General features: G+C 33.6%; 1 protein-coding gene across 3 annotated transcripts in view; it reads right to left on the bottom strand.

Annotated features, from left to right (window-relative positions):
• Nucleotides 1-6936: 6936 nt before the first annotated feature.
• The window catches only part of CDH9 (cadherin 9), an 82695-nt gene continuing 77176 nt past the window's right edge, over nucleotides 6937-12455 (bottom strand). For 2 of the 3 annotated variants that reach the window (XM_034998807.1, XM_034998809.1), the window contains one exon: nucleotides 6937-7424. In XM_034998807.1, coding sequence (XP_034854698.1) covers nucleotides 6937-7424 — 488 coding nt within the window. The remainder of the gene's footprint in view (nucleotides 7425-12455) is intronic. The other variant, XM_034998808.1, reaches the window with a different exon arrangement.

A 12455-nucleotide genomic window follows, 5' to 3' on the forward strand; every position in this document is an offset into this window, starting at 1 on the left:
GTGCTTGACATGGGATACAGGACTCAGGACTCCAATTCTGAAGGAGCGATCCAGGGACTGCCCAGGTGAATGGCGAGAGGAGGTACCAGGAGGCACCTGGCATAGAAGGCAATTAGTCCCTCTCACTGGAGCAGTTCAGTGACTGAAGGAAAGATTTCTTCAGGGAGATCACATTAGCTCTCTACTTTTTTATGCTTCTGTATCTCTAGAGAGAAAATTTAGACAACTGACAGTTTGGAGCTGAATTAGTAATAAGAATACATAGAAAACCAAGCAAAAATATAGCAGGGAAACCACAAACCGTAGTATATATAATTTTGGTTACATTGAAATTAATTACAGTGAAAACACAAGTCACATATTTGTGAAAGATATTTATAGTATATGTTATTGAAAAATGACTAGTATCAAAATTCCATAATTATGTGTTTAGAAACAATAAGAAAATACCAGCCATGAACTGGCAATTTGTGAAATTTACTGGGTGACACATAAAAATAATGGAAAACTGCCTAATTTCACTAGTAGGTTCCATAAGAAAATTGAGAGAGAATTATTTATGGGTGAAATATCTTGATTTTTAAATGCTAGCAATACTTTGGTGATTTTTGTTTCTTAATACTATATTAGGTAATAATATTCTGTCAAAGAACAACTGTAACAAAGACTGTAGGTAAGATAAGGCCCAATGTCTATAGATTGCTAGCTTTAACATAATGGCCTAAATAGCTGGTGTTTCTATTCCATATAAAATTGTTATCAAACAATATTTATTTTTTAAAAATTATGACTGAAATTTATAATGAAATTGAACATATTTAAGTAAGAAAACATTTTTATAGTGTTGTTCAGCTTACCTTTATTCACAAACTATTACCCAAGTGTGAGAAAAGAGGGCCAAACCAGCCCAATAATTAGGTGATTATAAGGATAATTAAAACTGCAGAGATGAGGCTATTTAATTCCTTTTTTGTGTTGGCTTGTGTTTTGATTCTGACATTTAGAACTAATGGCCTGAAATCCAGTAAATCCCATGACCATATTCTTTAGGAAGCACGGATCTTTGAATACAATTTTAGTTTAGTGAGGCTTTTTTAAAAAACTGGAAAAAATTCATCATGCTTTTCTGTAATTTGAAAAGATCTTTTTAAATAGTGACCTAATTATGATCAACCAGAATTCAGCATACAGTACCTAGATTTAACAGTTTAGGCTATAATCAATACTGTGTTGAAGGCATGTACATTGTTATGAATTTGAGTATAATTCTTTTTTGTTTACATTTATTTTATTTTAATCTCCTATGTATTCATAATATTTTACCAAATTAAGAAAGTATCATATCTAAATAATGAGCATGTCACTTAACATTTAACAAATATTTGCTGCATGTCAACAAGGTATGATTTGGGGACCAGTCATTGTTGGAGGAGGTCATTGAGAGGATGTGACCTCAGGTTGACCCAGAAACTGGACTCCGGGCAGTCAGAACTTCTTACAACCCTCCCCTGTCCTTGGAATGTACATTCTGCCCACCATACCCATACTAGGAGCTGTTTCAGTGATGCAGCCTTAAGAGAGTAAGGAGTTGTTGAGACTATTTAGACTGAGTATATGACTGAATTCAGTTAAATCCTTTATATAAACTTTTAAGATTCTGGCAGGCAAGTGCCGAGATCTACTTGTCCTGTTGCTGCCCAAGACAAGCTTCAGATGTAAGTTCCCTTGCTGATGAAACCTGCCACCTCTCAATCTGGAGTGGCCTGCCTCTTTCTTCCATCTCCCCTTGCCGTGGGTGTAGAGGAACCAGTTGTGAACCAACAATCATTCTAGTAGAAGTGGACAGATGAAAAAATTAAATGATAAACAAATTAGCTATCATGTTCAATGGTGATATTTGCTGTGGAAAATACTTATTTTAAAATAAGTTGGGAAAGGAGAAATGGGTTTGCGGGGTTGTAGTTTTAAAAGTGGTGTTTTAACCAGGACTTGAAGGAAGATCTATGGTTAACTTCATGGGTATCTGGGGAAAAATAATTCCAAGGATAGTGATCAGTCAGTTCAAAGGGAAAATGCTTAGCATTTTTAAGGAACAACAAGGAGTCCAGAATAACTAAAGTGAAATGAGTTAAGGAAATAGAGGAGAATAAGATCAAAGAGATAATGGGAACTTGATCTATGATATGGTAGATCCTTTGTGAGGACTGACTTTCACTGTGAAGAACAATTGATAAATTTTGAATAGAGAAATGAGATGCTCACACTTAATTAAAAGGAAGGAAGGAAGGAAGAAGAAAAGAAAGAAAGAAAGAAAAAAGAAAGAAAGGAAGGAAGGAAGGAAGGAAGGAAGGAAGGAAGGAAGGAAGAAAGAAAAAGAAAGAAAGAAGAAAGAAAAGAAAGAAAGAAAGAGAAAGAAAGAAAGAAAGAAAGAAAGAAAGAAAGAAAAGAAAGAAGAAAGAAAGAAAGAAATGAAGGAAGAAAGAACTGCAACCCATTCTGTATTCTGTGTTCTAAATAGATGGTAGGGGCAAAGGCTAGTCAGAAAGAACACTTAGAGGGCACCTGAGTGGCTCAGTCGTTAAGCGTCTGCCTTCAGCTCAGGTCATGATCCCAGGGTCCTGGGATCGGGCCCCACATTGGGCTCCCTGCTCGGTGGGAAGCCTGCTTCTCCCTCTCCCACTCCCCCTGCTTGTGTTCCTGCTCTTGCTATCTCTCTCTCTGTCAAATAAATAAATAAAATCTTAAAAAAAAAAAAAAAAAAAGAAAGAACACTTAGAAGTACACTGCAATAATCCAGGTAAGCCTTTTAGACCAGGATTGTAGCAGGGGATGTGATGAAAAAAATCATTCTATACCAGGCAAATTTTGAAGGTATAGTCTGTAGGATTTCCTAAAATATAGGATGTGAAGAATTATGGAATAATAGGAATGAAAGATGATTGCAAGATTTTTGGCCTGGATAAGTAGTAAGATGTTATTGCCTTTTTTTTTTTTTTTTTTAATCAACTTGAACCAAGTTGAGAGTAGAACAGATTTAGGGATGAAAATTGGAGGTTAGAATTTGGGTGTATCCCACTTAATTAGACATCCAATTGGAAATTTAGAATAGTTCGTTGGAAATATGTTTGGATTATAAGAATGAGGCAAAGATGGAAGTCTACATTTGAGAATTTTCAATTAATCTTTATGCTCATATGTCTATATGTCTACATAGATATTGATATAGATATGTATAGTAACTAAGAGGGTGGATAGATCATCAATAGCCAGAATTTAAATTAAGAAAAAAAAAAAAAAGAAAGATGGACCACTCTAAAATAGAGTTAGAAAGAAGGCGAGTGAGTAAAATAAAAGAATAACCAACTTAATAAAGGATCTGGTGCTTGTGCCAAAATGGAAGGAAGAATCCGCTGGGGTCACTTCAACCACTGGCTATGGTAGAATTTTTTTTTTCTTTTTTTTCTTTTTCTTTTTAAATTTTTTTTTAAGATTTTATTTATTTATTTGACAGAGGGAGACATCAAGAGAGGGAAAACAAGCAGGGGGAGTGGGAGAGGGAGAGGCAGGCTTCCTGCTGAACAGAGAGCCCGATGTGGGGCTCGATCGCAGGACCCTGGGATCATGACCTGAGCCGAAGGCAGACGCTTAACGACTGAGCCACCCAGGCGCCCGAATTTTTTTTTTCTTATTTGTTTGTTTTCATTTTGTTGTTAATGCTGTTTTGTTTTCTTTACTAAATTGATTTTTAAATCATTGAAATCTATTTCATATGCCTGAGAGCAATAGTGAAGATAATACTATCCAGACGACTTATTAAAGTACAAATAATACAGATACGTTCCTCTCCCTGAAAAAAAACTTCAAACCTAAATGTAGACATATATTATTCTGAAAATTATTTAATATGCAAATTAAAACAATGATTAAGTTTTAATTGTGTTTGGAAAAAATGGTGACTTAACTAGCTTTAATTCTATCTTAAGTTTAAACAGTCAAAGCTAGCTGATTTATTTTGTTTGGAAAGTAAACACATTAAGAATTCATTTCCCTCAAATTTTACCAATGCTACAGTCCATGAGGAAAAAAAAATGCTGATCAGACTTATAAATGCATTTTTCCCATTATAAGAATTTCATAGATTATTAGAAAACTATAGGAAGTATTAATATTTCACAGGTCTGGAAATTTCTTTGATCAAATCATACCCTTTGATTTATAGCAGAAACAATCATATACTTACCAAGAATGAAATCAGTTAGCTCTGTCCTCGTAAACTCTCAGTGTATCAGTCATTCTCAGATCAAGGAAAGGGAGAGCTCAAACCAGTTTTATTAAAGTGCTGAAAAGTGGTAGTCAAATGAACATTTCTTCATAATCTTATTCTGTGTCTTATTCTGTGTAGTCTCAATATGATTTTCTCATAGCAGTTGTACATTTACAACTTACAGGTAGCTTGGTTTGTTGTGCTGCGCTTAGTATTTAAAGCATGGTAAACCCAGGCACTCAATGTAACTATCAATTCCCCTTTTCTGACTCAACATATTTTTTTCTTCTCTAAGCAGGTGTTGCACGTACAGTCATTATAGGCCTCTTTTTAATTTGTTTACTTATTGCCACTTATTCTTCTAGTGATTATAGAATAAAGTGATTATAAGAGGTATGAATAGATATCGAATTCATTTTTTCTGACTACTTTAAGCACTCAGTGTCATCCTCCTCAAATATCTGTCTGATTCATGCTGAAATAGCTCTAGCATTGGGAAAACTAATTACTTTCTTTTTTTTAATTTAATTTAATTTAATTTTATTATGTTATATTAATCACCATACATTACATCATTAGTTTTTGATGTAGTGTTCCACGATTCATTGTTTTTGTATAACACCCAGTGCTCCGTTCAGTACGTGCCCTCCTTAAAACCCATCACTAGACTAACCCATCCTCCCACCCCCCTCCCCTCTAGAACCCTCAGTTTGTTACTCAGAGTCCATAGTCTCTCATGGTTGGTCTCCCTCTCCGATATCCCCCCCTTCATTTTTCCCTTCCTGCTATCTTCTTCTTCTTCTTTTTTTTTTTTTTTAACATATAATGTATTATTTGTTTCAGAGGTACAGGTCTGTGATTCAACAGCCTTACACAAAACTAATTACTTTCTAAAGTGAAAAGTGAAACTTTCTAAATGAAAACTAAAATGAAAAACATTGTTTTCTGGGAAATTCCAATGATTAGAAAAATTTCAGATATTTCTTAAGTGCAAATTATGTTTTATTTTCTCAGCATCAAATTGAACTTTAATATGTGTTAACTACTGATGGTAAAGTTATTGAAATGATCTTCAAAAATTTTATAACATAGTAACAGGATACAAAAGTTTGTTCATAATTGGTATTTGCTATTTAAAAAGGCTTGGTAACAGACTAGTGGATGTTAAATTTCTATATAAATTCCACTCTAGGAACCACCCTGGGCATGATATTTGCTCCTTAAAAGATGAATAATAAAAGAGGAAGAAAAGGATAATTCATGGCACAGAAAATGAATAATATGCTATCTCCCTGTGAAGTTTCTATCTTTTGGTTTAGGTTTTATTCTCCAGATTAAACCAAGGCAAGTTTTCTGGAAGTCTTTTAAAGATTTGCAAATAATTATTATGTACAATTCTGGCTTTCTCTCTTCTCCTTCTTTCCCATGTCTTAATTTGTCCGTATTCTGTTTTCTGGACAAGCCCTGTCATTAGTAAACGTTCACATTCCCTAAGGTTTCTTATCTCCAGTGGACATGTCACTAGTTCAAGAATTTCTCAAATATACCGTCACTTTGAATCTCCTCAATAAAGTTTTCAATTAAAAAAAACCCAAACTCCTCTAGTTTGTTGGTACACATTTTAAATGTCACCCAGATTATATCCCATGAATTATCTGATCATGGAGAAAGAAAATCAGAACTATTACTTTTCATTCTGAAAACTATTCTATTGATGAAGGAAGAGTGATTTAGATTTTTTTTTTGTCATCTACATAATATCCCTTACATATACTTCATATACTCTCAAGTAAAATTCATTGGTTGATTCTATAGAAAAAACTGTACAAAAAAACTTAATCATTTACAAGCGTATTTATAGTAGTTTATATTTCAAAGGTCTCACATCCTACTGATGGGTAAATATGAGTAGTTCAATAAACACTTGTCCATGTTTAAGTGACAGAAGCAGAACACCATTACTTATACTAAAGCTCTTTTATAGTCTTGCTATATTCTAGTTCCAAATCACATGCAGTAAGTTAGCTGTTTTATTTTTTCCCTGAGTGAATCATGTTTTGCCTATAAAGATGTAAAAAACATTCTGTTATAAGTGAGATCAGAAGTGCTTCTAGGAATTAAATAAAATGATATTTATTTTTATAAATACTAGTTTATTTCATAAAAATACAAAAATATAAATATACATTTATAAAAATATGAATGAATTAACACAAAGACATTCTTCAACTAAATAAATATGGCAGTAATAGTCATTCCTATTTCTTTAGGGATATATTTTTCATATTAATTTACAAAGCAGTTGCACAATGTTAAATAGTAAAGGTGATTGTAAGTTAGTTAAGAAAACATTTATAAAGTCTTTATATTTAAGGAAAGGCACAAAAAGCCTTTATGTAATTTTTATTGATTATTGATGTGGTATACTTTCCTTCAGAGATTGTTAGGCAAAGAGAGGGAACTAGTTATTATTACTTTTTTTTTTAAATCTATATCATTCGTATTCATTCACAGAAACTTACTGATTAAGCAAACCCTTACTAAGACAACACCTACGTATTGTTTGTAATTTCAATTTTTAAAAAATTTCCTCCAAGGAAGAGAATGCAGGCCACTCAATCTAGTAACAAGGAGAGTACTTCCGAAAACATGGATCAAGTCATACAATACTCTTAATCTCGGTCACTGTCATCACCCCCGTACATATCAGCAAGCTTTTTAAAACGAGGCCCCCAGTCGCTGAGGTAATCATAATCTTGGTTACAATCTGCTGCGAGAGACTCTAAAGAACTGAGTGAATCTGCTATGGAATCATTCCCTTCATAGGCATATGTTGCCAGTGAATCATAAGGTGGTGCACTTGGGTCTGAGTCATTTTCTTTTAATCTTCGGTGGATAAAATCTTGTACATCAATATTTTCCCACAGAGGCACAGTCCTCCTTATCTGAAATATAGTTTCAGGCATTACATCCCTTCTAAGTTTACTGTCTTCTCTTGCTTCTGGATTCCTTAATGTGCCAATATCGAAAGCTTGGGTATCTTCTTCCCCACCACCTTCATCATTGTAGGTCACGATGTTGTCCCGGACATCGTCTTTCGAAATTATCAGAGGTTCCTTTTTCCTCTGCCGCTTCAGTGCAGCGAACAGTACAACTAAAACTATTAACAACAACGACAACAAAGAGAAAATGGTGAGAGTCCAGGATTCAGGTTTAAATGAGATATAACACACTTTGCTGAGGGAAGTTTGTGTGGTGTGAGAGATGCTGAGATTCGTTTGGATAAAGAGTAACTACCCGGGCGCCTGGGTGGCTCAGTTGGTTAAGCGACTGTCTTCGGCTCAGGTCATGATCCTGGAGTCCCTGGATCGAGTCCCACATCGGGCTCCCTGCTCGGCAGGGAGTCTGCTTCTCCCTCTGACCCTCCCCCCTCTCATGTGCTCTCTCTCATTCTCTCTCTTTCAAATAAATAAATAAAATCTTTTAATAATAATAAAAAAAAAAAGAGTAACTACCCTACACAAATACAGGGTGCCTTGGGCCAGTGACTAAATGTCTTCTATTGGTAAAGGAGCAGATATTACAATCCCTTTATTTACTTTCAAGACTCACTATCCTATAGAGCTCTGGCATTGCAAAAGCCTTATTCAGTTATGGCTAATTCACTTAGCCAACTGTTAATTATGTGATACCTCATTCCCCGCAATGGTTTGCTTGCTTAAAAATACTAAAATTCTAAAGCTACAGTCATTATTATCCCAAGAAAAATTGAGCAACAATTTAATATTTTCTTAATGATGCAAGGGCATATATGCAAAACATTATTCATATATATGCATACATATGCATCATATATGTGTATATATTATACACATGCATATATGTGTGTGTATATACATAAATATATACATACTACTTATCTAATTTCTTCCAGTAGCTCATATCTGTTTGAATTCCTTTATTGACTTGGTGTTGAAAGCCTACTTAAAATCTGAAATATAACTCTATAAACGACAGTATAAAATTCAAAGTCTAACTTATCTTTAACCTGTACTCATCTTACAAGACAGCTCAGACTAATTATCTTGTTACTGAGGATTTCCTTGACTTGTACAGTTGCATTGGAACTTTCTGGCTAAAATGTTAATTATAATCCCTCGATTCACTATATTGTTTTTATTATTTACATACCATGTATCAGGTTAACTGTGAACTTCCCCACATAGAATATACTTTCTTGTTTTTTGTTATATTACTGAAATTTAACATATGCGTATATGTGACAGTGAACGTATGCAAAATAAATACGTTTTGCAATTTACATATATATTTAAAAATAAGGAAAAAGACCACATGATTTCCAAAATATAAATTTTCCATTGGAAATAGGCCAAGTCCCTAATTTTATATACAAGAAAAGTTAAGAAGTAAAGATAATCTTGCTTAAGCACACTTGCACATTGCAGGGGAGAAATAAAAAACAGATTCCCCTTACTTTAGGCAGCTAAATGTTTTGTCAGTACTATTTACGTTTTATTAAAAAACAAGAAAATGTTGGCTCAAAAATCTGTCATTTCTTTTCTCAATTTTTGTATTGAGATTCCACAGAGGAAACTCATTCACATTGAGACTGCATTTCACCATGGCCCTTGAGTGCCCTATAACTCCATTAAAAGCCTGTCCAATGATATTGTCATATTGGCCAACACACTTTCCTTAGTTCCTATTAATTGGTAGAAAGAATTAAAAAAAAAAATCATTAGAAGCATCTTTACTTAACTTCCACAGAATAGGTTATAGGTGCTGAGCTATATTCAGAATCATCTTGGAGATAATTTAAAAAAAAAGACCTTTTCAATAAAAATGGAACATATCTGTACTCTCGCCTATTAAAGGATGAAAATAAGTTAATTAACTCCAACATAGGTCTGAAAATCTACCAATTTAGTGAATCATTCAGTTAAAAAAAAAGATTCCTTTTAAATTTCATATTGAATTTATAATTTCTCTACTTTCCTCAAAACTTCTATAAATTCTGGCTATAAAAGAACAACAATATAGTCAAATTATTTTAAGGGTTTCTTAGCTAATATAATATTTATTAACTCCCATAAATGGACCTTAGAACCTATTCTGAGTTTTTTTTCTCCTCTGTTGTGTTAAAATCATCTACTTCATTTCCCTAGGCTGAGGTTATTAATTGAATGGAATTTAGAAAGGTTAAGATAAGGAATAGAAAAAAGTGTATCATTATTTCCATTTATCTGTAACTGAAATTTAGTATTTCTATTATGAATATCAAGATATACAGTTACTATAGTAATAGTAAGAGTATGTGTGACTATTAAATCAATAGAAAGCATAGATATTTTATATTGCATTTTAGTTAGGACATATCTCAAATGATCATTAGACTTGTACTAGAGCAAGGCACATATGACAATAATTAAGCACATTTAGCTTTTGTTTCTTGTTTAATTTGGATACATATATTTCCTTTGCCTAATATATCCTATCCTTATTAATTTAAATTATCATTCTGAATAGTTCCCATAAGTTTCATCTGACTTCCAAGGTGTCTAAGGAACCAAAAAAATTAAAAAGTCCTGTCTCGACTTTGCCTTGTAACATAGACAAACTCTAAGAACTACATTTCTTCAAACTGTAATAGGTAGGTCTAAAATGTCATTCTCCGTGCTATATCATTATCTTGCAAAGAGCAGAGTCTATTTACTATAGAAATTTAGAAATTTAGTAACTGTGCACAAACAACAGGCGTTGGCGAGGATGTGAAGAAGGGGAACCCTCTTGCACTGTTGGTGGGAATGCAAACTGGTGTAGCTACTCTGGAAAATAGTATGGAGGTTCATCAAAAAGTTAAAAATAGAACCACCCTATGATCCAGCAATTGCCCTATTAGGTATTTACCCAAAGGATAGAAAAGTACTAATTCAAAGGGATACATGTACCCCGATGTTTATAGCAGCATTATCTACAATAGCCAAATTATGCAAACAGTGCAAGTATCTATCAACTGACGAATGGATAAAGAAGTGGTATATATATATACCATATATATACACCATATATATACACCATATACATATATATACATATACACACACACAATGGATATTACTCAGACATAAAAAAGAATGAAATCCTGTCATTTGCAATGACATGGATGTAGCTAGAGAGTATTATGCTAAGTGAAATAAGTCAGAGAAAGACAAATACCATATGATTTCACTCATATGTAGAAGTTAAGAAACATTAACAGATGAACATAGGGAAAGAAAAAAGAGAGAAGCAAACCACACGTAAAACAGACTCTTTAACTATAATTGAACAAACTGAGAGATACTGGAAGGCAGGTGGGAAGGAGGGATAGGTTAAATGGGTGATGGGAATTAAGGAGCGCGCTTGCTGTGATGAGCACCAGGTGTTATATGAAGTGTTGAATCGCTACATTGTACACCTGAAACTAATATTACACTGTATGTTAACTAAGTTGAATTTAAATAAAAACTTAAAAAAAGATGAAATCACAGCAAAAATGCTTTAGGAACTTTGATAATGAAACCTGAATTGGAACCAATTTTTAACTAAAATAATAGAAAACCACTCCACATATAGGCAACCAGTTGGGAAGGTGGAAAACAAGAAATGTGTGCCTTCTATATTGTGTAGGGCAGAAAGGTGGCAGACTTTTCAGAATAATGAAGCAGCCTTCTAGGATTTCTGCATAGAAAAAATATTATCCAATTTAGTTTCATAATATTATAGTATCTAAGCTTACTTTGGGGGTGCTTTTGTTCCCCCATGTGTGTATGCATGTCTTTATGTCTGTGTGTGTATTATCTTAATATAGAAAACTTAAAAATCAAATATGAAATATACATATTTCCATGGTGTTCTAAATTAGGAAAGTAGAACTATGTGAGTAAATAAAACAATATAATATCAGTAGCACTTAGCTGAATGGTAAACCAAACTTTATTATCCATGGGGATACAAAAATATTTTACATAAGAGTCAACTTTCTAGCAGCAGTTCTGAGATGTGGATTGGTGGTACGTATGTTCTAAAGCGCCCTGAGAAAATGTTTTTCTAAATAGTTGGATCATTTTATTTTATTTATTTTTTTTAAGATTTTATTTATTTATTTGAGAGAGAGAATGAGAGACAGAGAGCACGAGAGGGAAGAAGGTCAGAGGGAGAAGCAGATCCCCCGCTGAGCAGGGAGCCTGATACGGGACTCGATCCCGGGACTCCAGGATCATGACCTGAGCCGAAGGCAGTCGCTTAACCAACTGAGCCACCCAGGTGCCCCGATAGTTGGATCATTTTAGCTGAGAGAAATGTTTTCTCCTCACTTTTATCAATCTCCCACTGAAGTCCTGCAAGGATATCTGGCCAAAGGGATTTCATCCAGATAGCCTGAAAAGATTTGCAGTTTTAAGGAGCCAGCACATATGAGCATTGGAACATAAATTTGGCTGGCTCTCATGCCCTAAGCATAAGCATTTTGGATGAATATTTGATGGAAACAATTTTGGGGGGGGAATGTTTTACAGTGGAACAACTATTTAATTGAATTAAATTGTTGTCCTGTTAGGGCATGCTCAAATAAAACATTTGCTGTTGAAAGCATGACTTCAGAAAACATTGCATGAGAATATATGACCACGATGTCATAGTGATATTTTTAAAAAATGAAGTAAAACTTTTAATTTGCACCTATGTATAACAAATTGTATGAATAAAAAGTTTACCTTATCTTGACAATTTAAATGCACTTGCCAGTTAGGTGTCTAATATCCATATCTTAGTATTTGTTAGTAATATTATTTGAAAAGGTAGTCTTTGGTTTTGAGAATAATGGTTTAAAAGGAAAATTCTGAAATAGACTTATCTGAATGCTAGTTAAAACCTTCCTAAATGAGTGAATTGGTAGACGTTAGTCTTTCTTGAGAAGAATCAAAGTATTTATCTTACAGAATTGATATGAAAATTATATCAGTTGTAAAATTAAATATACTTAGAACAGTGACCATGGTTAGTTAGCACTAAGCGGTGTAATATAAAATAGATTTTAAAAATATTTGTCTCTGTATGTGTATATAGCATTAGCTATATTATCTCTGTCTTCCATCTCTAGAAAGCTAGACCTATCCTCAGAGAGAACTCA

This window comes from Mirounga leonina, unplaced genomic scaffold (genome assembly GCF_011800145.1).
Source record: "Mirounga leonina isolate KUSES-001 unplaced genomic scaffold, KU_Mleo_1.0 Mir_95, whole genome shotgun sequence".
In the NCBI taxonomy this organism is placed as follows: domain Eukaryota; kingdom Metazoa; phylum Chordata; class Mammalia; order Carnivora; family Phocidae; genus Mirounga; species Mirounga leonina.